At 43.0% G+C, this 27,500-nt stretch overlaps 2 protein-coding genes and 1 long non-coding RNA gene across 3 annotated transcripts in view; 1 reads left to right on the top strand and 2 right to left on the bottom strand.

The window, feature by feature from the left end:
• Positions 1-19,843, top strand: part of baiap2l2b (BAR/IMD domain containing adaptor protein 2 like 2b) — a 31,727-nt gene extending 11,884 nt beyond the window's left edge. The window contains exons 7-14 of the mRNA XM_063202421.1: positions 2,074-2,205; positions 3,619-3,723; positions 4,259-4,355; positions 6,907-7,114; positions 16,038-16,103; positions 17,680-18,115; positions 18,628-18,677; positions 19,240-19,843. Of these exons, the coding sequence (XP_063058491.1) occupies positions 2,074-2,205; positions 3,619-3,723; positions 4,259-4,355; positions 6,907-7,114; positions 16,038-16,103; positions 17,680-18,115; positions 18,628-18,677; positions 19,240-19,315 (1,170 nt within the window). The 3' untranslated portion in view covers positions 19,316-19,843. The remainder of the gene's footprint in view (positions 1-2,073; positions 2,206-3,618; positions 3,724-4,258; positions 4,356-6,906; positions 7,115-16,037; positions 16,104-17,679; positions 18,116-18,627; positions 18,678-19,239) is intronic.
• On the bottom strand, positions 10,543-13,718 carry LOC134452053 (uncharacterized). The gene is made up of 3 exons (XR_010035351.1): positions 13,529-13,718; positions 12,255-12,335; positions 10,543-11,467 (listed from the first exon to the last, which is right to left on the bottom strand). It is a non-coding gene; the product is annotated as an uncharacterized LOC134452053 (long non-coding RNA).
• A 579-nt stretch (positions 19,844-20,422) lies between the features above and the next one.
• pvalb7 (parvalbumin 7) overlaps positions 20,423-27,500 on the bottom strand; it is an 11,437-nt gene continuing 4,359 nt past the window's right edge. The window contains exons 2-5 of the mRNA XM_063202425.1: positions 24,425-24,493; positions 23,321-23,453; positions 20,860-20,969; positions 20,423-20,528 (exon numbers count right to left, since the gene is read on the bottom strand). Of these exons, the coding sequence (XP_063058495.1) occupies positions 20,503-20,528; positions 20,860-20,969; positions 23,321-23,453; positions 24,425-24,485 (330 nt within the window). The 5' untranslated portion in view covers positions 24,486-24,493 and the 3' untranslated portion in view covers positions 20,423-20,502. The remainder of the gene's footprint in view (positions 20,529-20,859; positions 20,970-23,320; positions 23,454-24,424; positions 24,494-27,500) is intronic.

Raw genomic sequence — 27,500 nt, 5'->3', positions numbered from 1 at the left:
ATTGTTTACTTGTGTTTTGTTTACATTGTTAAACCATGAAAGACTTGAAAATCAGTCCATACTTCACAGAGTTTTGGTGTAATTAACTGGACTTATTTTTGGAACTCAAAAAAAGCTCAAAGCCCAAGTCCATTTGCTTGCAGCTTAACATTTTTTCTACTTTTGTGATCGTGAGTTCCACTTCCAACATGTACACACACATGTACACACACACACACACACACACACACACACACACACACACACACACACACACACACACACACACACACACACACACACACACACACACACACACACACACACACACACACACACACACACAGTCAAGGCCAGCAAATCTCAATGTGAAAGAATAATGATTCATACTATTTTTTGCAGCAAAAAAAAAAGAAAATGGGTCAAAAAACACCAGACACCCGAACACCTTACAAGGGTTAAACGAACACTGCTAAATTTAGTCTAACTGACGTGGTGCCCCTCTGGTACCCCCACCTGGTTGTGCCAGAGCGTTTTGAAGAGTTCCCCTGCAACAGGCCAATAGTGTGCTTCCCAGTATTGCGGTGATGTCACCATAGTGATATGGCATGGCATTGTTGCTGGGGGCAAGTGCTGTGAAGACTCTGGCCTTGAGCTGTCTTTAGTAGGGATCTGGATTTAAAAAAGAAAAGAAAAGAAAAACGGACTAAAATTGTACGTAAACAGACTTAATACTCACATTTGAATTTTACAAATGGATTCCCATCATTGTTCAAATGTGGCTGCGCATGTTCTGCTGTCGCTGGCCTGTGGCCACTCACATTCCTGTGACACACCACATTTCATGTTCAAGTCATATTAATGGTGTATGTGGGCCAACTGTAATACACATTTGAAATGATTTCACTGGCCAAATAAAATGACTCTGCTGGCCAAATTTGGCCTCTGGGCCTGAGTTTGACATCCCTGTTTTAAGGGTTAAACTAACACTGTTAAATGTACTGACGTGGTGCTGTTCTAACCCCCCACCTGGTTGTGCCAGAGCATTTAAGAGTTCCCCTGCAACAGGCCAGTGGTGTGCTTCCCAGTATTGCGGTGATGTCACCATAGCGATATGACATGGCTGCTGAGCAGTGACGGAACAATTACATACAGGGCCTCAGGACAAGACACTGATAGGGCCCCCCATACAGCCTGCCAAGGGTCACAATAGGGCTCCCACCACATCCAATACAGGAGGGCCCTGGGCCCTGGGGCAAATGCCCGGCTTGACCCCCCTCTGAGGACTCTGGCCTTGAGCTGTCTTTAGTCAGGACTCAGGGATCGGGAAGCCCGGCTGGCCGTCTGTATTGGGTTACCACCACAGGACTGAAAGTAATCTGTGTGTTTGTTTCACAGCTTGCAATTAAAACTTGTGTGTGTGTGTGTGCGTGCGTGCGTGCGTGTGTGTGTGTGTGTGTGTGCGCGTGCGTGTGAGTGTGAGTGTGAGTGTACGTGTTTGGTTTAGTTTAGTTTATTTAGTTTATTTAGTTTAGTTCAGCAGGGACCATGCACAATAGACATTGTTTACAGAAGTAAAAAGATGGCTTGTGCCAGATTATAGCTATATAGCTAATTTCCATCTGCAGTCCCTGGACAGGTAAAACAAAAGATAAAATACAGTACATAAACAAATAAACAAATAAGCATATCCATAGGCCATGGGTTCATACCCCCCCTCCACACACACGCGCACACACACACACACACACAGTGTGCACGTGTGCGTGTGTGCGTGCGTGCGTGTGTGAGAGATAGAGAGAGAGAGCTTTCTTCGCCAGCTCTCCCGTCCCTGGTGTGTGTGTGTGTCTGTGTGTGTGTCTGTGTGTGTGTTTGTGTGTGTGTCTGTGTGTGTGTGTGTGTGTGTGTGTGTGTGTGTGTGTGTGTGTGTGTGTGTGTGTGTGTGTGTGTGTGTGTGTGTGTGTGTGTGTGTGTGTGTGTGTGTGCATGCGTACTTGTGTGCGTGCGTGCCTGTGTGTGTGGTGTGTCTGTGTCTGTGGTGTGTCTGTGTGTTCATGCTTGTGTGTGCGTGTGTGTGTGCGTGCGTGCGTGTAGGAGGGCAGTGACTACATGCAGTATCTGAGGCAGAGTCACCATGACATCCTGAAGGAGGAGGAGAGGAGGTACCGCTTCCTGGCCGAGAAGCACTGCGGACTTACTCAGTCCCTACTCTTCCTCATCAACAAGGTAGAAATCGCACACACAGGCTGTACCACGGCCTAAAGCCTCGCTCACACATGTCGCTGCTAGTTACTTGCTCAGCGAATTAAGTCAATAGAATGTCTATTGTGTTCCAGCGAGACGAGGAGGCGAGTAAGCGAGTAGTGTACAAGCGATGCGATGCGAGTAAGCCCGTAACCAATTGGAATGCAGAGTTCAGTACTTCTCACCTGTGCATTGGCAGTTAAAGCCGCGGGAACGTTTGCGAACGTTCCATGAGAGAGTGGCGAGTAGGCGAGCGAGCGAGAAGCTGGTAACTAGCAGTGACATGTGTGAACGTAGCTTAACGGTAGGGCACTAACTGACTACAGCAGCGACCCACGTGTGATTCTGGCCCGCTTCATTTTCCAGTCTCTCCCTTCCCACTCGTTTCCTGTCCCTCTGTCACTATACTGTCTGAAAGAAAGCAACAAAAAGAATGAAATCCCCCCCTCACACACACACACACACACACACACACACACACACACACACACACACACACATGCACACACACACACACACACACACACACACATACACTCACACAAATATGAAGGTCCTTCATTACATTGTCATCTGAATTGTTCCTGTCAAAGCCCCGACATATATAATTGCCAATTCCCTCCTCAAGCTGATCCTTAGGCCGCCTACTTATGTCTACGTAAGGTAATACAAGAGATCAAATTATGGTTGCCAAATATCAATGAATGAAATATGGGACAATTTGTTTTGGCGGGGGTCTGGGGTAGCCTGGATGAAAGCCGACTGTTGACTCCTTCGTCAAACAGTCTGACGACAGCTAAGAGGAATCCGTCTCTGTGGAGGGTGGGAGATGATTGATGAAAGTCTGATTTTACTCTGCCATTTCAATTCATTTGACTTCCGAATTCAAATTAAAACCAATATTTTGCTTTATTAGCATAGCTGTCACGATATAGTGTCGCAAAAGCATACAAATAACAGAACAAAAGTGTGAATAGTTACCTTAACCAATCAATAACGGACTTCGCGGGTGAGTTCTGCGTCACCACTCTCAACTTTTTGCTGATTGGCTAAACAGTGAGCAAACTGAGCAAGGAGGATTTCGCCAGACTACAGTAGGTACGGAGCCAAAATCTTTGGGTGGAGTACATAGGATGGCGTTGCCAGGCTAGGTCTGGGGTTCCTCCACCAGAAAAATGTGTATTTCTTAGATGTCATATCCTTCATTTTAACGCATTTTAAAGTCCCATGTCAGCCCAATACGGACCCCGAAGTTTTGTTAATAAATACGGGACGATTCTGTATTTCAAGGGACGGTTGGCAACCCTAGATAGATCTAATCAAAAGCAGTGGTTACGGAGTTCAGCTCGCTGACCTACCGTAACGGTACGTACTGTATTGTTTATTTTGCTTCAGACAGGAACAGCACTTCACCAGAATGCAGAGGGCTGGAAGGAGAAAGTTCAAGAGAGCCACTCAGCCAGGCCACGAACCCCCATAGCCCCCGAACAAGAGGCCCAGGTGAGGACGAAGAGAGCGAGATCATGCATCAACATTCCTTACTCAGATTGCCTTTTCAATGTTGGATTTGGCCACAGGAAATTCATTGGAATGTAATGTAGTGAATCTGTCAATCTAATCTGCCCAATTCAATGGCAATATGAGATGTAAGGTAGAAGTAAAAAATAGAGATATAACCTATTGTGTTTAGGTTAAGGGCATCAACTTTATGAGATCAAGCTCCACCCATAGGTCAATGGAACACAATGGCCATTTCTCAATGTCAAGTATGAGCCTTGGAAGTGTGTCAGCCTAATTAGTCACGCCCAGTGATTGGATACTCCGCAGAGTTCACCAAAGAGTATCCAATCACTTGGCCTGATGACGAAGGCTGATACACTTGGAAGGGTGCACATTAGATTTTGAGAAATACCCAATATGTACGTACATAGACACAGACATAGACACATAGACAGATTTGGATAATGCAAGAACAACACCAGAGTATGTGCTGTTGAGGACCATCTTTTTTTTTGGTTTACCATTTGTGTTTCAGCTGAGGGGTTCTCTGACCATGATGCTGCAGCCTGTGGAGAATCTGGGGGACACCGTCTTAATAGACCAGCAGTCTTTGGGAAGGGTGCCCTCCAGAGGTAGGAGGAATGCATTGCACTGATGCTGTAGCCAACAGGAAGAGCCGGTGTGCATTCCAATATGCGACCTTGCGTCCTCCACTTGTGCTTGTGGCCTCACGTTTTGCTGATGCCCCTCCTCCGTGGAGAAAAAAAATTAAGTTTCCCCGCTGTCAGCCAAGCCAAAACAATTTTTGGGGACTATTTTTCATTCACCATCCACAAATGAGAAAATGACTTTACAATTGAGCTTTTGCGAGATATTGAAATATAATGCTGTTGTCAGTGATGTCATCACGACGCATTACTTCCTGGTACGAGGCCACAAGCACAAGTGGAGTACGCAAGGTCTCATATGGGAGTGCACACTCAGTGACATATACTCATGATATATGATAAATGAAATACTGGTAACACTTTATTTTAGGGACACATCTATTAGCACTAATACATACAATATTAATGCATGTGTAAGTAACTTGCAAGGCATGTACTAAGCAAAATAAGACAGTTGTTAAGCATGTATTCACAAATGTCTTGTTCATGCCCAATTAGGGATTTATTACTAATATAACCTTAGTAAGGACCAGTAAGCCTATATTTCTATTTATTAGTAAGTAGTAAGTGGCAGAATACAATGTGTATAAGCTCCCGACACACTGTGTGAACAAACCCTGAACAGTGTGAAAACAGATGCAGAATAAGGGTCCCTATTCTAAAGTGATGCATTGGTCAGCCCAGATGGCTCAGGGCCTCTGCACTACCAAAGTCCTAGGGCCCCCACACCACCCAGGCCTGCACTACCTAGCCCCCCCGATCTACAAAGTGTAAGGGTATATCAAATAATCAATATATTCCCAACTGAGTCATCTAGTTTCTCTTGTTCATATCAATAAGAGGGAGGTAACAAGAGCCTATATATAGCAAGGATTGAACATACACTTGTCAATGGCGGTGGGTTGGTGAGATGTAATTTTTTTTCATGTACCACTGAGTTTTAATTGTAAAAAAACCCAAAATAAATGCAGAACATTAGAATAATAGTTTTGAAGCAAAACTAAACTACTCTTTTGTGATAATTAAGTGAATGTTTGAGAACATTAGCTTCAAGAAGTGCAGTGCATGATGGGTACGCAATCTAGGCCAACAGACAACCTACCCAGCTCTGAGCCTACGTCCTTAGCTCCTCCCCTCACTTGTGAAATTTAGTTGCTATCCAAACAATTTGCCATGTACGTAACAACAGAAATATTGCTGCATTGGCCATGCATTGCATTTCTGACTAAGGGCGTACCCATCATGCACTGCACTTCTTGTAGCTAAGTTTCTCAAACATTAACTTATTTATCAGAAAGGAATAGCTTAGTTTCGCTTCCAAACTATTACTCATCGTTATATTCTGCATTTATTGTAGGGTTTTTACAATTAAAACTAATTGGTGTATGAAAAAATGACATCTCACCACCCACCGTCATTGATAACTTTACGTCCAATCCTTGCTATATAATGCTTCCAATTACTTCTTAACATAGTGAGTAGAATAAGTGAGATCTTCATTACTATTGAGACTAATAGAATCTGAAATGCTCTTACACTTTGCTTCCCGGGGGGGGGGGGACGTAGAGTGGGGGCCCTAGGTAGTGCGGGGGCCCTAAGCCATCTGGGCTGAGCAATGCATCACTTTAGAATAGGGACCCTTATTCCACATCTGTTTTCACACTGTTCAGGGTTTGTTCACACAGTGTACCAGGAGCTTATACACATTGTATTCTGGCCCTTACTGCTTACACATAAATAGAAATCTAGGTCTACTAGGTCCTTACTAAGGTTATATTGGTAATAAATCCCTTATTGTGCATGAACAAGACATTTGTGAATACATGCTTAACAACTGTCTTATTTTGCTTAGTACATGCCTTACAAGTTACTTACACATGCATTAATATTTTATGTATTAGTGCTAATAGATGTGTCCCTAAAATAAAGTGTTACCGAAATACTCAATGATATACTCATGATATATGATAAATGAAATACTCAATGATATACTCATGATATAAGATAAATGAAATACTCAATGATATACTCATGATATAAGATAAATGATAAACTCAGTGATATACTCATGTTTGATATTAATTAACACAACCACATGAACAATAATAAGTTCAGTCATAATAATTATAGCCAATTACTTCTCTCCTTCTCTCTCTCTTTTTCTCCCTTCTCTACATTCTTTCTTTTTTCTCTCTCTCTCTCTCCCCTCCCTCCTCCTCCCACTCTCTTTCTGTCCCTCCCTTCTTCACTGCCTCTCTCTATTTATTTGTTCCTTCATGGCCCTACCGTGGCTTAATGGTAGGGCACACATCCACTTCGTGGCCGACCCGGGTTCGATTACAGCTTGGGTCCTTTCCCATCCCTTCCCCGTGTCTCTCTCCCAAACATTTTCTGTCTCTCTCTAGAACTGTCCTGTCACTAATAAAGTAAAAAAAAGACCAAACATATACTGTTTTAGATTATATTTTTTCCCTTCATCTCTACCGCTTGTGTCCTCCTCTCCCCCTCCCCCCAGCTCCGTCTCCCCTGGTGGGCCGCTCCCGCTCCAACTCGGTGGGGGAGTCGCTGGGTCTGGCTGGGGGCCGCCCCATGCGAGCGCTGGCGTCCCACCCGGCCTCCTCCAACCCCGTCCTGCTGCCCTTCTCCAGGGGAGACGCCGTCACCGTGCTGCTGCTGGAGCCCAGGAACGGGTGGCTCTACGGCCGCATAGACAGCACCATGAGGTGAGGAGAAATGGGACTATTTTTTTTATGTTTTTGGGGGGATTTTATGCCTTTAATGTAGATAGGACAGTGCCTTTAATGAAGACAAGGCAGTGAAGAGATGACGAGAACGGCTGGCTCTACGGCTGCATAGACAGCACCATGAGGTGAGGAGAAATGGAACTCTTCTTTACAAAGTTTTTTTTTAGAGTTTCATGCCTTAAGCCATTGATGTCTAAAGCACCTACAAAAAACGCCTGCTGAATGCCTAAACCCTTGTTGGGAAAGTAGCCCTCAGCCTCAGCCTATAAAAGCCTAAATATCTCAGCCTCTGATGAACATAAAAACATGAAATTAGTTGCATTTAAAACCCTCATCTTGCATTAGAATGTGTTCATTCAGCTGTAACATACCCACATTTTAATTGAAAAGGCTAAAATCTGAAGAGCCCGAATGCAGCATGTATGTCGCTCCAGGCACCAAAGGTCAAACAACATATACGTACGAGTCATCAGGCGTCAATGGGTTAAAGTAGACAAGACAGTGAAAAGACGACAAGAAGCAAGTGGGAGAGTGAGACAGGGCAGGGCCGGGAGAGAACACAGACAGAACTCAAACACGCAGGCACGTTCATTTCCGGGATCCATTTCACGTCAGGTGAACGCCTTTAGGAGACCTTCGGTTGGGAGACCTTTGGAAACCTTAGATTGATAATACATGGAGTTCCCTTGGCACTGCAGATGGCAGTAGCGCACAGCTTGTGCAAGCCACCACCAAACACCACAAAAGCAGAAGAAGAAGAAGGGTACAACGCCCCCTTAGGAGACCAAAGTTGAGCCAGAGAAATTAGGTTGAGCACTCTCCTTTGCATTGGGTGGGCGGAGACTGGGATATCTTTCTCTAATGAATGATTTTTGGGTATGGTGTCCTTTTTTTCTCTTCTGTTTTTCATGTAGTCTTGTAGTCATGTTGACTACCTTCTATGAGCTTGAAAACTCCATAAAGATACAGATTCAGTAAAAAAAAGTGTGCTATTGGTTAATAAGATCTAGTGCAATTATGAAACTCCTAGCTTTATGGCTGTCTGGACAGAAAGAGGAGGTGAGGAGAACCGGAAACGATGAATGTGCCTTTTAACTGGGGTGGATACAAGGTTGGCTTTGCAGACTGCTTCAAGATCTGGCAGAAGATACACTATATGGCATGAAATTTTACAAAACGTAACCTGTTCTAGTTCTTAGGTTTTCCATCAAAGGATTTTTATTTTCATTAAATGGTCATGAATGCATACACCACACCCAGGATACTGCCTAGACAGAATCATGCGTTAAGATTTGAACTTGGACTTTTTAACTTGTTAACATGGTTGATGCAAAAGGGTAATAGGCTTCCTCACCATCTAGATATGGGTCTTGTAATGTAGGGCATGAGATGTAGGTCAATTTTTAGGAGGAGGAGGAGGAGAGCCTGATAATTGGATATTTTTTCCCTCCATCTCTGAGGGCAGACCTGGGTAAGGGGGACAGCTCCCTTCGCTGGGTGGAGGCAGATCTCAAAGTGCTGTAGGCCAGTGTTTCTTAACTGGTGGGTCGGGACCCAAAAGTGGGTCGCGGAGGGGTCCTGGGTGGGTCGTGGAGCTGTGTTAAAAATGCATTCACTCCTCTCCACTAGTTGATAGACATGTTGTATGGTTTGTCAGTATACATTTCAAATGCTGATACATAGACTATTGTACGTATGCAATCAAGTGCCTGGTTATATTTTTCATAATTAATCAATTGGCCACTTACTGACAGCGTGCCAAAAATTGGGTCACAATGCAATCTCCGTGAAAAATTGTGGGTCCCAAAACTATTCTAGTTAAGGACCACTGCTGTAGGCAATCTCAACCGTTTGTCTGTCAACTGAAGGTTAAGGCCAACAGAAATGTTGATTTTGTTCTACGTACCTACCTGCTGATCAAATATAAGAGAGTATATAAGAGATAGATTTGACTTTGCTACAAGTCACATACTGAAACGTGTCCATTGACTTGTGCACGGTACATTTACGGTACAATTGATCCTTTTTCAGGAGCCGTTGCCCCATATAGCACACCGTTCAACCAGTGGAACGCTGTAATAGGCATTGATAAGTTAACCATCGTAGTACTACCACGACATAGCACATGGCCTTTAGTAATGCACTATGTACGACCTTGTCATTGCCATTCTGGTAAAAACGCATTTATAACGCTGCGTCTTAACGGGTTAAGGTGCAGGTGCCTTACTATGTGTTCTATTGTTGACAAGAGGGATCTGAATTGCACCGATATACAGTAGTATTCTTTCCTCTGGATATTTTGCTACCTCGTGGTATTCCTTAACCCATTGACGCCGGATGTTGCGTTACGCAACATTGGCCCTGATGCCGGTTGTTGCGTTACGCAACATTATTGATTTGTCAATATTTTCAAGACGCATGGGCGATGCAATCCATAATGTTTTGTTCAAATACACAAGAGGTGGGTGTTCTCGATTTTTTAAAGATCATGTGGTGGCAAAAAAGTTTGATTTGTCGACAAAAATGTCAAACGAAATCAACCATGCTCGCTTCTGCAGACGTGGATTGTTTAGTCATTTCACACAGGTAAAAAAAAAAAAAAGGCTGTGGTTCGCGAGACATGCTGTTACAGCAAACGTGACGTTCAGTTGAAAGGTAATGAACAGATTTCGATCGAGGAAAGGAAATATGATTGAAGACCCTTTAGATAGAGAGCAGGAGTGTGATTTGCCGCGGCCGCATGAAGAGGTGGGCGAGTGGCTTCCAAATAGACAGTCAACTAGATTTCGCCCCCGACATTACCAAAAGTTCACTCCGACACTCGGGGCAATTGGCGAAGTTGCCAATATCAGAGGAAGCACGTCCTTTAGATAGGCCTATTTCAGAATATTTTCACTGAAGAACTTTCGGATATGGTGATAGCCTATTGGTGAGGCAGACAACGGTAGACATGCGGATTATAGACGCTTACGGAAGGAAAATATATTTTTGAATATATGAAATGAAAATATATTATAATATACTACAATATATTGTTTGCCAATATATCATTTTATATTGTACAGCAGTATATTGCACAATATAAAGTGATATATTTTGCGGTATACGAGAATATAGACATTATTGCCGTTTTCGTATATTGACTTATGTATTGCATTATACTGTGAAATATATTGTTGGATATATGGAATTATATCCCATATAGTATATGACTTATTGATAAATTATATATTGATTTATGTATTGTATTATACTGTACAATATATTGTTGCATATATTGAATTATACCCCATAGTATATGGCTTATTGATGAATCATATATTGAGTTATGTATTACATTATACTGTACAGTATATTACTGCATATATGGAATTATACCCCATAATATATGGCTTATTGATGAATCATATACTGATTAATGTATTGCATTATACTGTACAGTATATTACTGCATATATTGAATTATATCCCATAATATATGGCTTATTGATGAATCATATATTGATTTATGTATTGCATTATACTGTAAAGTATACTGTTGCATATATTGGATTATATCCCATAGTATATGGCTTATTAATTAAATCATATATTGACTTATGTATTGCATTACACTACACAATATACTGTAACGTACTTTATACAAGGCATTTATGAAGTAATGTAATTACAACAATGACCAAACATCAATTCAATTCATTCAACTGTTGACATTGGTTTATTAAAAACATGAAACCAACCGACCCTTTAACACCACCGCTCCCACATGCAGAGACAGAGGGGCAGACAGGCAGGGAAACGACTTGACAACGACACCGGCCAACAGGCCAAATGCTGGTGAAACTTGCCTGTGGCCAGTAACAATTTCAGTCTCCCACTTTGGCCAGTAACTTGTACTTAATGAAAAAGCAGAAATATTCTTAAAAAAAAAAAAAAAAAAAACCCAAATAAAACAAAAAGAAAACAAAACAAAAACTGTGGCTGTGGCCGGTAAGCGAAACACCTCACATAAAGCACTGGCACACATGCACGCGTGCACACACACGCGCACACACACAAACACATACGCGTGCCCGCGCCCACACACACACACCCGCGCGCGCGCACACACACACACACCTTCAGATATATTTTTTTTAAAAAAGAAAAGAAAGTGAAGGTGAATTCAGGGGCAGACCGCCCGCAGCCTCAGTCACTCAAGGTCAACAAGAGGGCTCATAGGCCTGTCCATGGACTTCTTTTTCTCTTGGTGAAGCAGTTCACAGATTCTTTTATTTAGCGACATCCGGATCTCCCCCATCCTCGCACCTGGATGTGCCTGAGCAACAGCATCTGCAAAAGTAAAGTAAAAAGAATGTTAACTCTCTAACCCATTGAAACTTGAAGGGTATGCCACTAGTTTGGGGCCAAATACACCGTTGGTTCATGAAGGGTTTTATTTTTCATGTTAAGCATTGTGTTACATTCTCATACTCCTTCCTTTCAATAGTCTGAAACAAGTGCCCAACATTGCCCAGCTTTGTAAACCCAGGTCAATGATTTTAACCACATTTAGCCCAATGAACCCTTGAATGTAACATGTTACATCAGCAAGTCTCACACATTCAATGTGCAGTTAATAATGTAGCTCAAGTAAACTCTAAATCTGGATGTCCTAACCCACTGCCCCTGACCCATCCAGTCCAGACAGCCCCCACCTCCCCCGACACCGCACACCCACACAGCTCAGTACCCCCCCCCCACACACACACCGTCCTACAACCAACCACACCTTCACCCTGCAATAAAAAACTAGTTAACATCCATTCCATAATTAACATAAAAATAATAAAAACAGGGATACATTCATGTCTACATATCCCCCTCCCAACTTTTACCCTAGCTTCCATCCCCACCAGCAGTACCAACACTAGCTGCAGAGGTCCATTTTGTCCCACTCAATCTCTCTTATTCCCGGTTTATTCAGTAGCTTGATTGAATGAGGTATAAAGGATTTTTTGAAACGATTATATTTGCACCAAGGGAGTCTGAACCTCCTCCCAAAGTTCAGATAGATGTATTCCCCATTTAGTGCATGATCACCAGTGAGTGAGCATAGTAAAGGCACAGTATTGCTTACCATTTCAAGTACTGGAATGCACACCAGTCCATGTGACTATTTTTTCCTCCAGACCATCGCTGCATACCTCTTCAGCAACCTCTGCAAAAAAAGTTAAAAGAGCAACAGAAAATTAACATTCACTCACACACTTAACCTTAAATAGGCACAAGGATACCCACCAAGCTCATCACTTCTATACCATTGTCAGAATTGTGAGCTAAATCTGGGGGAACTACAGCATTCTATAGCTCGCAGTGGCAGAGCGTCGTAGTGGCACTCTGTGTCTCGTCCCGACAACAGGGAAGATAAGACATAGAAATCGCAGCAGCCAGCATCGTTAACAGTTGCACGTCTGTTCTTGGCACGAAGGCACTCTTTTATGAAGATGATGAAGCGAAGGAAGACTTAAACTCATGCATGTAACTGGCGAGAATGAATTCCGATGAACAAGAATGACTCGCGCATTCGTTTAAGAGTAAACATGAACACCAACATGACTCAATGAATGCAATTGCTGTGAGCAAAGCAAACTCCGAACTATCACAGAGTAGCCGAAGACAACGACGTGTAGGCTACCGTTTTGAAATTCACCAATTTGACGACAAGGCTTCGTTAACCTCTAACAATAGCTCTACAAGAACGGGACAGTGCAGTTAGTTCGTTACTCAAAAAACCTATTGATGTTACCACAATGGGAAACCGAAGCAGCAACAGCTATGCTTTACCAAAAATAATGCAGGACATTGCCTCGTTTTACTATACTGTAGTGCCCATTTTTAAGCAAGTTAGCGATGTGCATTTAGATCTCGTCGCACTTCACTTCTGCTTTGATTCCCTTGCGTTAGCCGAGTAAGCTAGGCGGCTAATTAACTGAGGCCTGGCTTTCTAGGCTGACGTTGGGGCTCAGCAGTATTAGCCAGATAGATGTTGCTAACGTTCTCTGACAAGCCAAATAAAGTGGGCTCACCTGAAATTGACCACTACAACCATATAATATCGACCCAAGTATTACGTTTACGTTTTCAAGATGTGTAGAACCAGACCTACTGTCAATGAGAATTACACACCATTTCGACAACGCAAATATCGCTATTTGTAAGCTTACAATAGCTTGGTAGCGCGGGAAATTCAAAAAATAACGTATTTCTAGTCCTTGGGGGAAAAAAATGAACAAACATCCAACTTCGATAACCACTTGGCTAAACTTTGCACATCAACCACTGTAGGACGTTTCAGACTATATGCTTGTGTATTTATGTTAACAAAGTAACAAACTTGTCTTTATAACTTACCTCGAGGCGGCTGGTTGGTTTGTGTCACTGTGGTGGGGAGTCTGGCTGGCGACAGTGTGGAGCTAAAATCCGGACCGCGCTCGAGCCGAGACGGCTCTCTCGCCACTTTAGCTTCAGGTTGTGACGACGTGACGTAGGCGCGTCATACGTGATATGAGAGCTGAGATGATTCAATCAGAGACTCCTGTATATTGATCAATATATTATTATATTCAGGGGTGCACATAACTGGTACGCAGGTGCGCATGCGCACCAAAAATTAGCAATGCGTACTGCCACCTTGGTCATAACAGCGCACTTGCGTACTGACCATCCCTCCTGAAAGATAAGAGAAAGAGAAAGAAACTGTTGATGTTGGTGAATGGTCAAACATGTCCAAAAAGAAACAGACAACAGTAGCCTAATCAGTTTCTTTGGAGTTTCGCCAACAACAAAGAAAGTGATATTGAAAAAAAAAACTTTCCGAGAAATGGCTCCAAGTGCCGTGGCTTAAGGCTAATGATGATCGGACAGAATTGTAGTGCTAGTCCCTTGAAATGCGGAATCGTTCCGTATGTGACAGTGGAATCATGCGTTCCGTGTTGAACAGGTAAGGGACGCGATGTGTCCCGTTTTCTCATGAATGCATAAAAATAGACATGTCACACGCATATCAACTGTAGCCTAAATCTAACGACAGTCGGGGCGAGCGCGACCGAGTTGAGCTCCTGAGGCTCTCTTCTCCCTCCATCATTATGGAATTGTGCCGTCTGTTTCTGTTAACTCCGGAAAATGGACGCGCACCCCCGTCATTCTCATTGGCAACTCCGATGCATAGAAGTTAACTGAAAGCATGCATGCATGCGCGTGGCTTCTTAAATGCACGCAATTCCCGGCCAGCTCCACTTCTTAATTTCGCCAGCTTCCTCCCACCATATGGGACCACCATAACGGACACCGCATACAACTTTATTCCCCGTCTGTGCGTCAGTCATGACGACGAAATCGGCAAAAACAGATGGAATTCAGACAATAATCACTTAACTTGAAGATGACATGTTGACCATTTGTAGGCTAATTAAGATTTAAAGAATACCAAACTAACACATTTTTTGATTAGGCTACCTTGCACCAGTTGCATTAGCCTTCAAACAACATGTGTCAACATTCGTGGTGATCATGTTTTATCCTCCGACACTGCGGACAGTGGACTTTTTTTTTTTTAAACAGCGGATGAGGTTGCATACCAAAACATATTTGCTGTTGCGCATATGAGTAACGCCCTAAAAAAGTTATGTGCACCCCTGACTATATATGGCCATATATGGTCCACCTAAAATGACTTTATAATGTCGAGTAAATGTCCAATGTCGTGCAAAATGTGCTTGCTGAACTAAAACATCAAGAAATACAGACGGAATAGTGGAATACAGTTTTGTTTTGCCAGCCATATATTTTAAAATATATGGATCAATATATAGTAATATGTTGTTCAATAATATATTGCTATATATTTTCAAATATATGAGCGTGTTTGTGATATATTGTGATATATTTTCTAATGTATTGCAGTATAAATTGTAGTATATTGCAGTATATTTTCCTTCCGCGGCCACACATCCAGCTCAAAGTGGAGCCCCGTCTCAAAATATGATATGAAATAGCTCATCGGTCTCTGCATAACGTTTGGAGGAATAAAACGGCCATAGTCGCCGGTGGGAGAGGAAGTGGCTGTATCAGACAAATGTCCCCTGATTTATGGCAGAAATGACTGCCTAATAATTATAATAATAATGATTATTATGATTTAGTTATAGTCGGCTATTGTAACAGTAGCAATAAATAGCCTATAATAAATAGCAGCATCAAGCATTATCCTGAAAGCACATGACATTTTTTCAATCATTTGATTATGAGATATGTTTTTTGTAAGGAATATGTGTTAGTGTTAATGCTGAATGATCATAATCCCGTGACAGCAGAGGATTTTACCTTTTCAATGCAATTTGTCCCATGTCCCTATGTGTTCCAGAGGCTGAGATATTGAATTTTTCATCGGAGTTTTCAACCAAATTTTCTTATCTCAAAAAACCTCAGGCATTGGGGACCTTTTCTAAAAACTGGCTCAGGCACCAATGGGTTAATTCTTAATTCCCCGCCGGGATCAATAAAGTTACTCTACCATAATGCATTTCCTATGTGTTTCCCTATGTTGTAGGCAGGACTGGTTTCAACTGATGCATTTCCTATGTGTTTCCCTATGTTGTAGGCAGGGCTGGTTTCAACTGATGCATTTCCTATGTGTTTCCCTGTGTTGTCGGCAGGACTGGTTTCAACTGATGCGTTTCCTATGTGTTTCCCTATGTTGTCGGCAGGACTGGTTTCAAATGATGCGTTTCCATTTCCTTTGTGTTTCCCTGTGTTGTCGGCAGGACTGGTTTCAACTGATGCGTTTCCTATGTGTTTCCCTATGTTATCGGCAGGGCTGATTTCAACTGATACATTTCCTATGTGTTTCCCTGTGTTGTAGGCAGGGCTGGTTTCCGGCTGGATACGTGACGGCAGTGGAGGACTACCTCCAGCCCCAGGCCCCAAGGTGAGGTAGCCTCTGATGGAGCACTGAAACAGCCTAGTTACACTGATGCTATGGTGACCTTATTGCGTTTGGGTGTTCTCTCTGTGTAGATATCTGATTGACCCAGATGAGTTAGAATACCACTATGGATCCATTTGTTTATATGTCTAGGGCAATTTGGGACTTTATCTGATAGGAAAGTGAAGAACAGTCAGACAGGAAATAATTTGAGTGAGAGAGAGATTAGGAAATTGGGTTTGGGAAATAACCCAGGTTTTGATTCGAACTTGGGTCCCCATGGGCATGTAGCCTGTTTGGTATGTCATGTCGTGATGCTGCACAGCACCGTCCCTATGCATCCGAATGTTTTTTTCAGTTTCCCTCCGAGCCAAGATAAGCACATGGCTAGTGAACTTTTTGCCATGCACATTTTATCAGATAGCAGACACGAAAGTCAAACAAAACTCCTTTCCAACCAATGCTCAAACTCCCTTCAAAACTAGCTTAGTGAAAGGGCAGACATGCACACAGGAGGAGAGAGATAGGTTGTTCCAAGTTTAGTCTCTACTGATTTGTTCTGGGTGCTTTAACTAAGAATGTGGTTCATCGACTGACCCAGATCAGTAACTTACTTTCAAAGTAAGTGGAAGACCCGTAATAGAAGACCCCTAAGCCATTGTACTTTTAAAAAAAAAAGAAGAAATATGACCCTTCAACAATAAAAAGCTCCACAGCACACTTGCTTGACTTTGTTCGCTTTTTTATAATTCACTCTAATTAAAAATAACAAAGCCAAGCAAGTATACAATAAACTTTTTTTTCTATGGCATTGGTCAATATTCTTGCTGATACAAGCAATTTAATGCTGCACATATAATCCTGATTAAAGAAATAAGGCTCCTTCATTTTGGAGATAATGTGCAATGTCTCGGATAAAACCGTTCTTTAATAACCCTTCAATTGAACTTACTGTAGCTTGGTTTCACCATCTAACATTTTGTGCCATGTGCATGAAATGTGCTAATAAACTTGACTTGCTTGGTTCTTTGCTTTTACTCTCTGTGGCCTTTCAATGTTATGTTAATCAGTTTCCATCTAACACAGGTAACTTAGCTGAGTAACTAGTAGACCTGTGTGCTTGTCTTACGATCAGCTAACTCTGCGCTGTTTGAATCAAATATGTGGTGGGTTCTTGTTAGATTTGTAGTGTTTCTCAGGAACAACACAGTCTATCTATCGCATTACCTGTAGGTACAATGCACTAACTGGTGTAAGAGCTGTGTAATATCATGTGCTAGTGTTTTACTGGCCAGGCCGTGCCCTCCTAGAGACACAACACCTTCTGCGTTGCTGCTAGTCAGGTCAAGAGCAGTGCAAGTACTTTCTGATCTCCGGAAAAATCGAAACTCCTCCAACTTTTCCGGGAAGCAAACCAAGGGAGGCGGGTCAATCATGCTGTTTGGGAAATGTTAATTGTTACGCTCTTGGTCAGACCAAGTCTCGAAGACATTTGGAAGTCGATGATAATCAGGCTGTTTTACTCACACCATGAATTCACTTTTACTTTTTTCGACACCTGTACATGTGGATCATGTAGTGGGGCGTCGGGGCGGCGCCACAGCGTCTCCAACGTCCTGGATGTGGCCGACCAGCCCGAGCAGCTGATCCCCAAAGAGGAGATGGTGCGCAGGAGCTCCGTGGACGTCCGCCCCGTCTCCCCGCTCCCGGAGAAGAAGCCTGACCCACCGAAAACCAATCAGAAGACGATGACGACAAGCTACAACGAGATACCGACGCCTGTCACCTCCTCCTCCTCCACCCCGCTCCGAAGGGCCTCGGTGGCGGACGTGAGGGCTGTCTCGCCCCTGCCCGACCGGAGGGCCGTCTCGCACTTTGACAGCAAGCCGGAGCTGCTGCTCATGACCCCCACGCCGGCGCCTCCACCTCCCCCACCGCCGCCTCCTCTGCCCCAGAAGAGCTCCAACGAGCTGAGACCCATCTCACCACTGCCCGACAGGAATACAGACAGAGGGGTGAGCACTTGGGCCAATATGCCCATCACCCAGTGTTGCCAGATTGGGTGGTTTCCCTGCCGGTAAAAAATGGCACTTAGCAGAAAAAATGCCCAATTTATGGCCATAGAAATCAATAGAATTGGCCGGGATTTAGTGCTTCCAGGCGGGTTTTGAGTATTCTTAGGGCTGGAGAACATCAGCCTCATCTGGCAACCCTGGCATTACCTACTGTATGGGTGCATCTTGAACACTTATTGTGGTATGATGGAACAGTTGAATTCATTAATTAATTGTATTATTCAAGTCAATTGTTGCAGCTTACTACAGTTAATTTGTCATATGCCGTAATTTTATACATAGAAATTAATTTAGTTCAGGTGCATTTAGGTGCATTTACCATATACAGGAGGTGAATTAGGTGTAGTTTGCATAATAAGCACCATTTTTTATCTTTTATTTTTGGAGCTATAAATGGAAAAAGTTAAGTATTCACCATGTATCTAAATGTCTAAACCCATTTCTTGTTTCAGGGTGCTTCTTCTCCTGGGCCTAATATACCTGAGAATCCACTCTTCCCAAGGTAATGGACTTTTGATTTGTCTGTGTTTATCTGTGTTTATCTGTGTTTATCTGTTAAATGAAATGTATGATTGCAGATCTTATCCAGCGGTAGAGATGGCAGACTAAGAAGGTTGAAAAAGAGGTCTGCCCTGCCGCCACAGATTTGATTTCTCTGTTCAATCAAGTGGATGACCTAATTAGTGAAGTCACCTGAGAAAATGCGAGTTAGGAGTACGCAGAAGGAGTGCCTATCTGGACTTTTAGAAAAAAATATCTTTCTCATGCTGGGGTGATCATCTCTATTCTAACTGGGATTCTCTCTGTCTCTCTCTGTCTCTCTGTCTCTCTCTCTCTCTCTCTCTCTCTCCAACCCCTCTCTCTGACTGAATGTATGTATTTATTCATTTGAGTCTTGATGATGTACAGGATTCGTGCTTTATGGCACTGTAATTTTTTTTAAAATTCTCTCTCTCTCTTTCTTTCTCTCTCTCTATCTCTCTCTCCCTCTCTCTCTCTCTCTCTCTCTCTCTCTCTCTCTCTCTCTCTCTCTCTCTTTCTGTCTCTCTCTCTCTCTCTTTCAGAGGGACCAACCCATTTGCCACAGTGAAGCTCAAGCCAACCACCACCAATGACAGATCAGCCCCTCGGATTCACTGATCCTCCCAAACTTAAACTGATAAGCTGCTTTAACTCAAGACTATCTAGTCTTGGCTATAATTCATTATTTAATCACACTTAATAATATTTAAATTAGTAAAAAGTGATGTTATTTGTTTGAAACGATTGATACAGTAATTGAAGCACCTTTTAAGTCAGTTGATAGTCATGGTAAGTGTTAACATTTAGATTGTGAAATGTATATACATGTAGTTACGTAGTTTTGATTTGAAAGTGTTCATGCTGTAGATTTTGGATGTGTTGGTACTGCAGGTTTTAGACTTGACTGCTAATCACAAAGCAGTATTTTACAAACCTCTGTATCAAACTTTGCTATCTCACCACATCAACGCTACAAACTGGCGTTTGTTTCCTTTGACAAGATTATGAAATGTACTGTACATGTCCAGTCAGAAACTTTTGGTATCCTCAGATGCTCTGTCTGAGATATTTTATCATGCAAACAAGACACTGACTCTCACTCACTCTCACACAAGAATGGTTGCTGAGGCCATTAAATATTATTAGTTGTAGTCAAGACGTTGTTTTATTTCTCATCGGGATCATTCCTCTCCCTTAACTGGAGCTCGTCTTCTGCTTCTTCTTCATCTTCTTCATCATTTTAATAATTGGCATATTTAATCTCTCAGGAGAGGAAAGGATGGAAGGGGGGGAAAGGAAAGGAGGAAGTAGCAGGGCAATGGCAGAGAACGAGAGAGATAGATTAATAGTAGAGGAGTTGAAAGGGTTTTGCCATAGAATGACTAGCTCTTTGTGACACGAAAGAAACAGGAAAAAAACCTCAACGACAACAACAACAACAACAATAGATTGATCCAGGTTCAGGCGAGCAAAAAAAGAAAAAAAAAAAAAGAAATAATATTGTACTTTAAAACAAAAGACGTCATCAACATGCATAGAGTGTTTTGTATAAAAAAGAGGGAGGCGGAGAGGTGGAATAAATAGAGAGGGGTGTGTTGGTGGCGGAGGGTAAGGGAGGGCGGCAACGGCCTCTCTGGCGCCCCCTGTTGAAGCTGCACTGCCATAGCAGGAGGCTTCAGAGGGGGGCCACAGCAGGGGTCGTGTGGGGTTACAGACACAGGGGGGGGGGTTGGCATGATGGGGGAGACAACAGGTGGGGTGGCATGGCAACCAGCCAATGGGGCAGCCCAGTGAAGTAGCGCCCCTTACTCGTGTACCAAAGCCTCAAACTCTGGAAAAAAGAGAAAAGAAATAGACAATATGATACATTACAAATATTATATTAATACCTTTAGGGGGTTATTTTCAGAAAATAACAAGAGATCTCACCGTCCAGCAACTTTTTCTAATAACAACTGTAGGCGATGATTCATGTTTTGAATGTTAGGTTAGTGTGGCTGTTAAAATGGTGGTGAAAGACCTTTTTATATATTTATAAATCTTACATTGACTCTCATCGCAAATAGGTTAACAAATCTCCTTGTTCCCTTGTTCTGCACTGTTTATTACTGCCTATCTTTGCTTTAAAAAAAAAAAAGATTAACGACCAAAATGTATTTTACCGTCAATGCCGATTTTGCCATCTCCATCCTTGTCGGCGGCTATGAGGAATGTGTGGGTCTCCTTGTCAGTCAGGTCTCTTCCCTCTGAGGAGAAGCCCTTTAGCACGAACCTGAAATGACACCAGGACACACGGTTGGGGACATGATGCATGTAGATTCACATAATTTTAGGCAGCGGCATTCTTTTCGCTTGTGCACACACAGAGAGATAAGACCCACACATGTATCTTCAACTTATTCGGTCGCGTGGTATGTCTGTTTGTTTGTCTGTCTGTTTGCTTGTTTGTCTGTCAGCAGGATAACTCAAAAAGTTATTCACGGATTTGGATGAAACTCTGTGGAGTTGTTGGTAACGACCCAAGGAACAAGTGATCCGGTTACAAACCAGAACCAGGACCTTTTTAAAGATTCTTCACCATTGCTGGCCTATAAATCTAGACGCCCCTAGTGACCACAAATTGAATTGCGGGATAGGGCAAAACATTCGGTTTCACACTCCACAAAAAGAACGCAGAAAGACTTCAATGAAAATAGACAAAACTCTATCGAGCAGCTTCTTTCCTTGCGCCCTCTGAGTGCTTCTAGTTGTTATTGGTACATAATACTGAAGGATTATTCTGCCGTTTTGGCAGATGATGGAAAGCAAACTTTTTGCCCTAAATCCAAGGCAACTCTAACAGCACCGCTAGTCCTAGAGTGACAATCCAAAACCCGGCCAGTACAAGGCCAGCAGCCGAGGCGCAGGGCACGAGATTAACTGTGAGTGTCACACTGTCACAGCTCCTGATGTGCGTGGCACTGGGCAAGATCAATATTTATCTCCTTGCGAGTGGTGTTCACGCCGTCGTCTGCGTCGCTCCGTGTCGCTCCGTGCCCTTGGCACAGAGTGCAGGCTGATTGGGTGGGGAGGGAGGGGGGAAAAGTGCGTAAAAAGTATGGAGAGAAAAGTCTAAAAGCTCTTAAAATTGATTCACCGCCTACTCTGGGACTGTTCGCTACGCCCTGTCTGACGTATAATCCTGACCTCCTTGCCAAGTAGACTGTGTCCAAAGCTAAACAGACTCTTGGTCCCTGTTATATTTGCACACGCTCTTCGAGGACTTGACGTAGGGTAATTCACAACCCTGACTTGAGCTGCTGTGTGTGTGTGTGTGTGTGTGTGTGTGTGTGTGTGTGTGTGCGCGTCTCTGTCTCTCGCTCTATCTCTCTCTCTCTCTCTCTCTCTCTCTCTCTCTCTCTCTCTCTCTCTCTCTCTCTCTCTCTCTCGCTTCCATTTTCTGAAGGATAAATGTGAAGTTTGCTCTGTGTGCCAGTGCATTACATTAGGGGGCCAAATACATCTAATGCAGAGTAAGCACCAAAAGACCTGCCCTGACTTTGGTGTAATGATACGTCGGGCCTAGGGCTGCACAATATATCGAAAATGTATCGAAATCGCGATATCAAGAGTAGGGATATGCGTATCGCGAATATGACCTAATTATAGCGAACAAGTAAAACATTTATGTGCAGTCGAGTCACTTGCTGAATGTCAACAAATGCGCAAGAAGCCCGCCATGACCAAAACCACGCCCCCCACACACACGCCCCCCACACAAATTAGTGACAAGAGAAACACTTTTTCTGATATCGTGAAGGCCTAGTCGAGCCTGCATTTTTCAATTTTTCAGGGTGGCGAGGAGTAACTATGATCCTAAGTAGGATGCATTCACTGGGGCTGCATTCCCCATTCATATTTTAACTACAGTATATAGCCTACCATTATGTTCCCTATCATAAAAGTCAATTATTTCCGGAACCCAGCAAATATAGTTAATGTGTGCATGTGTGGTTGTATTTCTTCTTTCTGGAGCCCAGCAAACATAGTTAATGTGTGCATGTGTGGTTGTATTTCTTCTTTCTATCAATTGTTGTCTTGTTGCAGCCCTGCGAAGATGCTCCAGTGGTTCTAAGAGTGTGTTCACACCTGATCCCTGTCAGTAATTTAAGCGAACTCAGATGTGTGACTCAACATTTCTGCGCACAATGTGAATACTCCAAAGTGTACCCAGACCCCTAGGAAGTGAACCGCACTGAGACCTTTATCGACTTGGTCTCAGTACGATTCGCTTATGAGTCCTGATAAGTTACACTTGTGACAAGCTCTAGAGGACCAGGTACAGTCAACAAGAGGACTGGCACATCATTAAAGTCTATTGGAACCAGAAAGACCAGCTGGTTATTTTTGTACTACACTCACAATATGAGCAAAACAGAACTGAGTCATTTTGCTGTTGGTTCACTTTTTGGTCGCCTTAAAGAAGACTGAGTTTGGTTCACTTAAAGGGGACTACTAGGTGGGTGTAAAAGCCCACTAAGACATCAATCAATCTGTTACTTTAGTAGTGTGTGTATAGGACGGGTGGTTGTTGTTTTCCTTGTTTCTCTTGTTTGTTTTTTGTTTGTATGTTTGTGGACTCACTTGAGTTCCTCCTCCTCAATGAAGCCGCTCTCGTCCACGTCCAGCACCTTGAAGACCTGCTTAACGTTCTCCGCAGACATGGCCTTCAGACCCACCATCACGAAGAACTTCTTATGGTCGAAGGAGTCCGCCGCTGTCACATGCACCAATCAGAAGGAAGCAGGAAGATTAATTATCGTCCGCTTTCATTTCCAACACACGGAGTCAGACGCTGTCAGTTCCCTACGTAACAAATTAAAACTCATCCCAATTTTGGTGAGAGTGTATAACATAGTGAGAGTAAGGCTCTGTGCAAAAGGCTTGATTAATAATGTCATGCTGCCTAAGAATCTGTCCTATCTACCAGTGAAGGACAGCTTGTGGTCAAAAGAGTCCACAACAGTAGGACAGAAGAGGAGGTAGAAGTATGTTACTATTAACCTTAATCATTGGCATTGAGATGTTCTTCTATCTAGTAGTGAGGCTGTGTTTCATGACATGCGGTCAAAGGAGTCTGCCACTGTCATGTGGGACAGAGAGGGGGCAGAGGTAGACTTTTCACTCCCCTCTTTCATTTAACACAGTGAGTAGGATTTTTTCCCTATCTTTTACTAAGGGAATACAAAAACATTGTGTCTTACTTTTGTGTCAATAATAACCGTCTTATAAGGTGCATTGTGTAGTACGATGATGGCCGGATGATGGTGGGTATTGCAGCTGTGCTGCTCATTGAAACTGCGCTGCCTACTGCCAAATTTGATCTTTTCATGAGTGTGGCTAAAGTACAGTTAGTTTTGCTGCTAAAAATGTCAAATTTTGGAGATTCAAAATAGCGGACATGGAGAAGCTCCACCTTTTCATGTATGAAAAGTAAAATTTTCCCAGTCATAATAAATACTTGGAATGAGCAGTGCACCATGAATTCTGGAAAGAAGATTCTGCAAATTTTACACAGTGCACCTTTAAAGATAATTGAGTGGCCATGACTTATAGGCAGGGCTGTGAGTGCGCTTTGACTGTCACACCGATGAGCCTGCCCCTTTGATGCGCTGGCAAGAGCACAAATTAAGACCAACTGTAGGGTAAATAAAATGAATAAAACCAGAAAAGCTTAGGCCACCTTACCCTTGAAGGCATCCAGGGCCTTCTTGATGTCATCTTCTTTCAGCAGATCTTTCATCGCCATCTTGGCCTCTGGAAGACAAAAGAAAAGAAATATACATGCGGATCAGTGACGAAGCAAATAAAACAGGAAAAAGCTTTTTTTTTGCCCTAGCCCTTTGATTTAGCCACATCGCGAGCCAACATCATCTTTTATTGTCATCAATAGTTTCAAGGTTTGCTGATCATCTTCTTTTTGTCTTTTTTTTGCACTGGCTTAAAGGAGAAGTCCAGTTTTTTTACATTAAGGCCATTTTCTGAGTGGTCTGCAATGTTTTAGAGTCCCCCTCACCGTTTATTTCATGTTCGCTGCAGTCTCTGTTATTTGGCTGATTTGGATTTGATCTCAACCAGCTTTAGAATGGCCGTCTATGAGCACCTGCAACTCTGTTCTTAAAATCACCTTAAACATTTGTTTTCAAAAGTCTACAGCCCACAAAGTGGTTAGGGGTGTTCACTATCAGTCCCTAACAAGTTTCAAGGCAAAATATGGCTTCTGTCATTTTTTATTTGCCATTTTGTGAAAGAAAGTGAAACTTAATTTACAAATTGCTACGTAAAACACACATAAAACACGACAGATGCCATATTTCGCTACAAAAATTGTTAAGGAACACCAATGAATACTGCTGAACACTTGGTGAGTTGCATATTCTTGAAAACAAATGTTAAAGTTGATTTTAAGAACAGAGTTGCAGGTGCTCATAGACGGCCATTCTAAAGCTGCACTTCTCCTTTAAGTTTTCAGCTGGACAACAAACAATTCCAATTTAGACTGACGTACACAATGATCTCAACTTTCCATCTGACCATATACGCTTTTTACATAACAGGAGCCTTCCTGTGACCAGTCATGCAGCGGTCTTCATCTTTATGTCTTGAAGACAATGCAGCCTATGTCACCTTGGACGACAAAACCAGACTGATATTTCACACATCCAAAAGCATTTGCATATGATATCCTGTGGGCCTATATATACACTATATGTACCTAGACCCTATGTGCTCCATTACCGAGCATTGGAAAAGTGTTTCTGAGTGATTAGCAAAAAATGAGTTGTGTGTCGTGTATCACGCTACAACAGGGCTGGACTGGCCATCTGGCATAGTGGGCATTTCCCGGTGGGCCCCGCACCCTTGTGGGCCCCTATTTTCAGAAAATGACTCACCACTGGTGAGTCAGTTCTGCGCAGCAAATGGTGAGGGACCACTTTAAGCCAATAGTGCCCGGGCTCTACAGTATGTCTCCCCCAGTCCTGCCCTGCGCTACAGCACTGTGTTGCTATATTAAAACGGCAGAGAATTTACTTGGGTGTTCTTGGTGCCCATGCCAGAGAAATGCCATGGGTGTTGTATGCCCTTGAGTGCACTACGCATTTAGAAACAGTGGCACCTCATCCGATGAAACCCTGTTTGCCAGCTCCCTTTGTTTGTTGTCCGTCTTTATTTTTGTTCCTCTCCTCCTCTTTCCTTTCATTCATTCTTTCTTTTTTCTTTCTTTCTCTCTTTCTTTCTTTCTACCTTTCAAATTCTGTCTTTCCTTCTTTCTCTCTTCCTTTCTTTCTTTCTTTCTTTCTTTCTTTCTTTCTTTCTTTCTTTCTTTCTCTCCAGTGCAGCATGGAAGTTGCATTCCGCTGTTTGAGTGGAAGCCAACTGGCTGTCCTTCCTCGATCTGTTCTCTTCCTTCAGAAGCTTCATGTCGTGCTTCTCTTTCCACTCTTCCTCCGTTCCAAAAAAAAAAAACCCAAAACAATCTATATTTTCCCTCTTCTGACTTCTCTTTCTCCAGCCAAACCATAGCAAACCAGCTCCAGCAGAGCCTGTATTTGTAGGGGCTCTCTGCTTTTTAGATGCGTCCTAGCATCTCTATTAGAGGGCATGTCCGTCCGTCCGTCCATCTGTCTGTCTGTCCGTCTGAAACGCATTCTCTAATTTGTAATTCCCTCCTGTGTCCACAGGGGAGCAGTGCACAGACGGAGGTATCTTTGTCCACCTGTCGGACTTGTTTTTACTGACTGCCTGCAAGTCTGTTTGTTGCTGTGGCTGTTGTTCCCCAAACACTAAGCTCCGGTAGCTCCACTAATACTCCGTCTGTTCATCTTACAGCGGTGAGCTCCCTGGTCTGTTTTTGTCTGTGATGCCCACGGAGCTGCCAACCTGTTTGTCATACCGGGGGGTGGAGGGGGCACATGGCACCCCTGGCTGGACTGGGGTGAAAAATCAGACTGGGCATTTTTTACCCCAGTCCACCAGGCATTGAGAGGTATAATAAAGGCCTAATGTACAGGGGGATATCCTGGTTTGTGTTCATAATGTGGCCCTTGGAGGATGTTTGTGGTCCTCGGAGGAATTTGCAGTGGCCTTTCGAATGAAAAACGGTCCCCACCCCTGTTCTAGCAGGATATACTAGTACGAAAATGGCTTGTATACAGTATGTGTGATCGGCCAGTTTAACCCAAAAAAGTTTAGTTAGTTTAGTTTATTGGTTTATTGGTTAATTTGACAGGGGGCATGTACAGGACAACTCCAGTACCAGAGTTAGCTACAAAGCTAATTTGCATCCGTGGTCCCTGGGCAGGAAATTATCAAATAATCACATACATTAAAACATGGACAATGTGTGTCCTTACAAATGCCCAGGTGTTTTTTTGTGGTCCCAGCCCAGCTCTGGATGGATGGATGGATGGATGGATGGATGGATGGATGGATGGATGGATGGATGGATGGATGGATGGATGGATGGATGGATGGATGGATGGATATCTTGTCAAAAAACAGTGTGTGAGTCATCAGTGTTGCTGACTGCGTGGTGTTTGCAATCTCCTGTGTCTGCAGTGGGAATGAATGAGTGCCAAAGCCATAATACAATGTACGTTCAGAAATGTGATTGGCTTTGTAATTGTGTGTGATTAATCTCATCATAATCATTGTGTAAATGTTCTTTTGTTTATGTGAGCATGAACTTGAAACGCACCCTTTGTGTCAGACAAGAAGGGAATTTGAATCTGAAATCGGCTCCATATTGTCTAATCCAGACAAT

This window comes from Engraulis encrasicolus, chromosome 1 (genome assembly GCF_034702125.1).
Source record: "Engraulis encrasicolus isolate BLACKSEA-1 chromosome 1, IST_EnEncr_1.0, whole genome shotgun sequence".
Lineage (NCBI taxonomy): Eukaryota > Metazoa > Chordata > Actinopteri > Clupeiformes > Engraulidae > Engraulis > Engraulis encrasicolus.
Note: the sequence above shows the minus strand (reverse complement) of the source record. Positions and strands in the feature narration are given on the sequence as shown.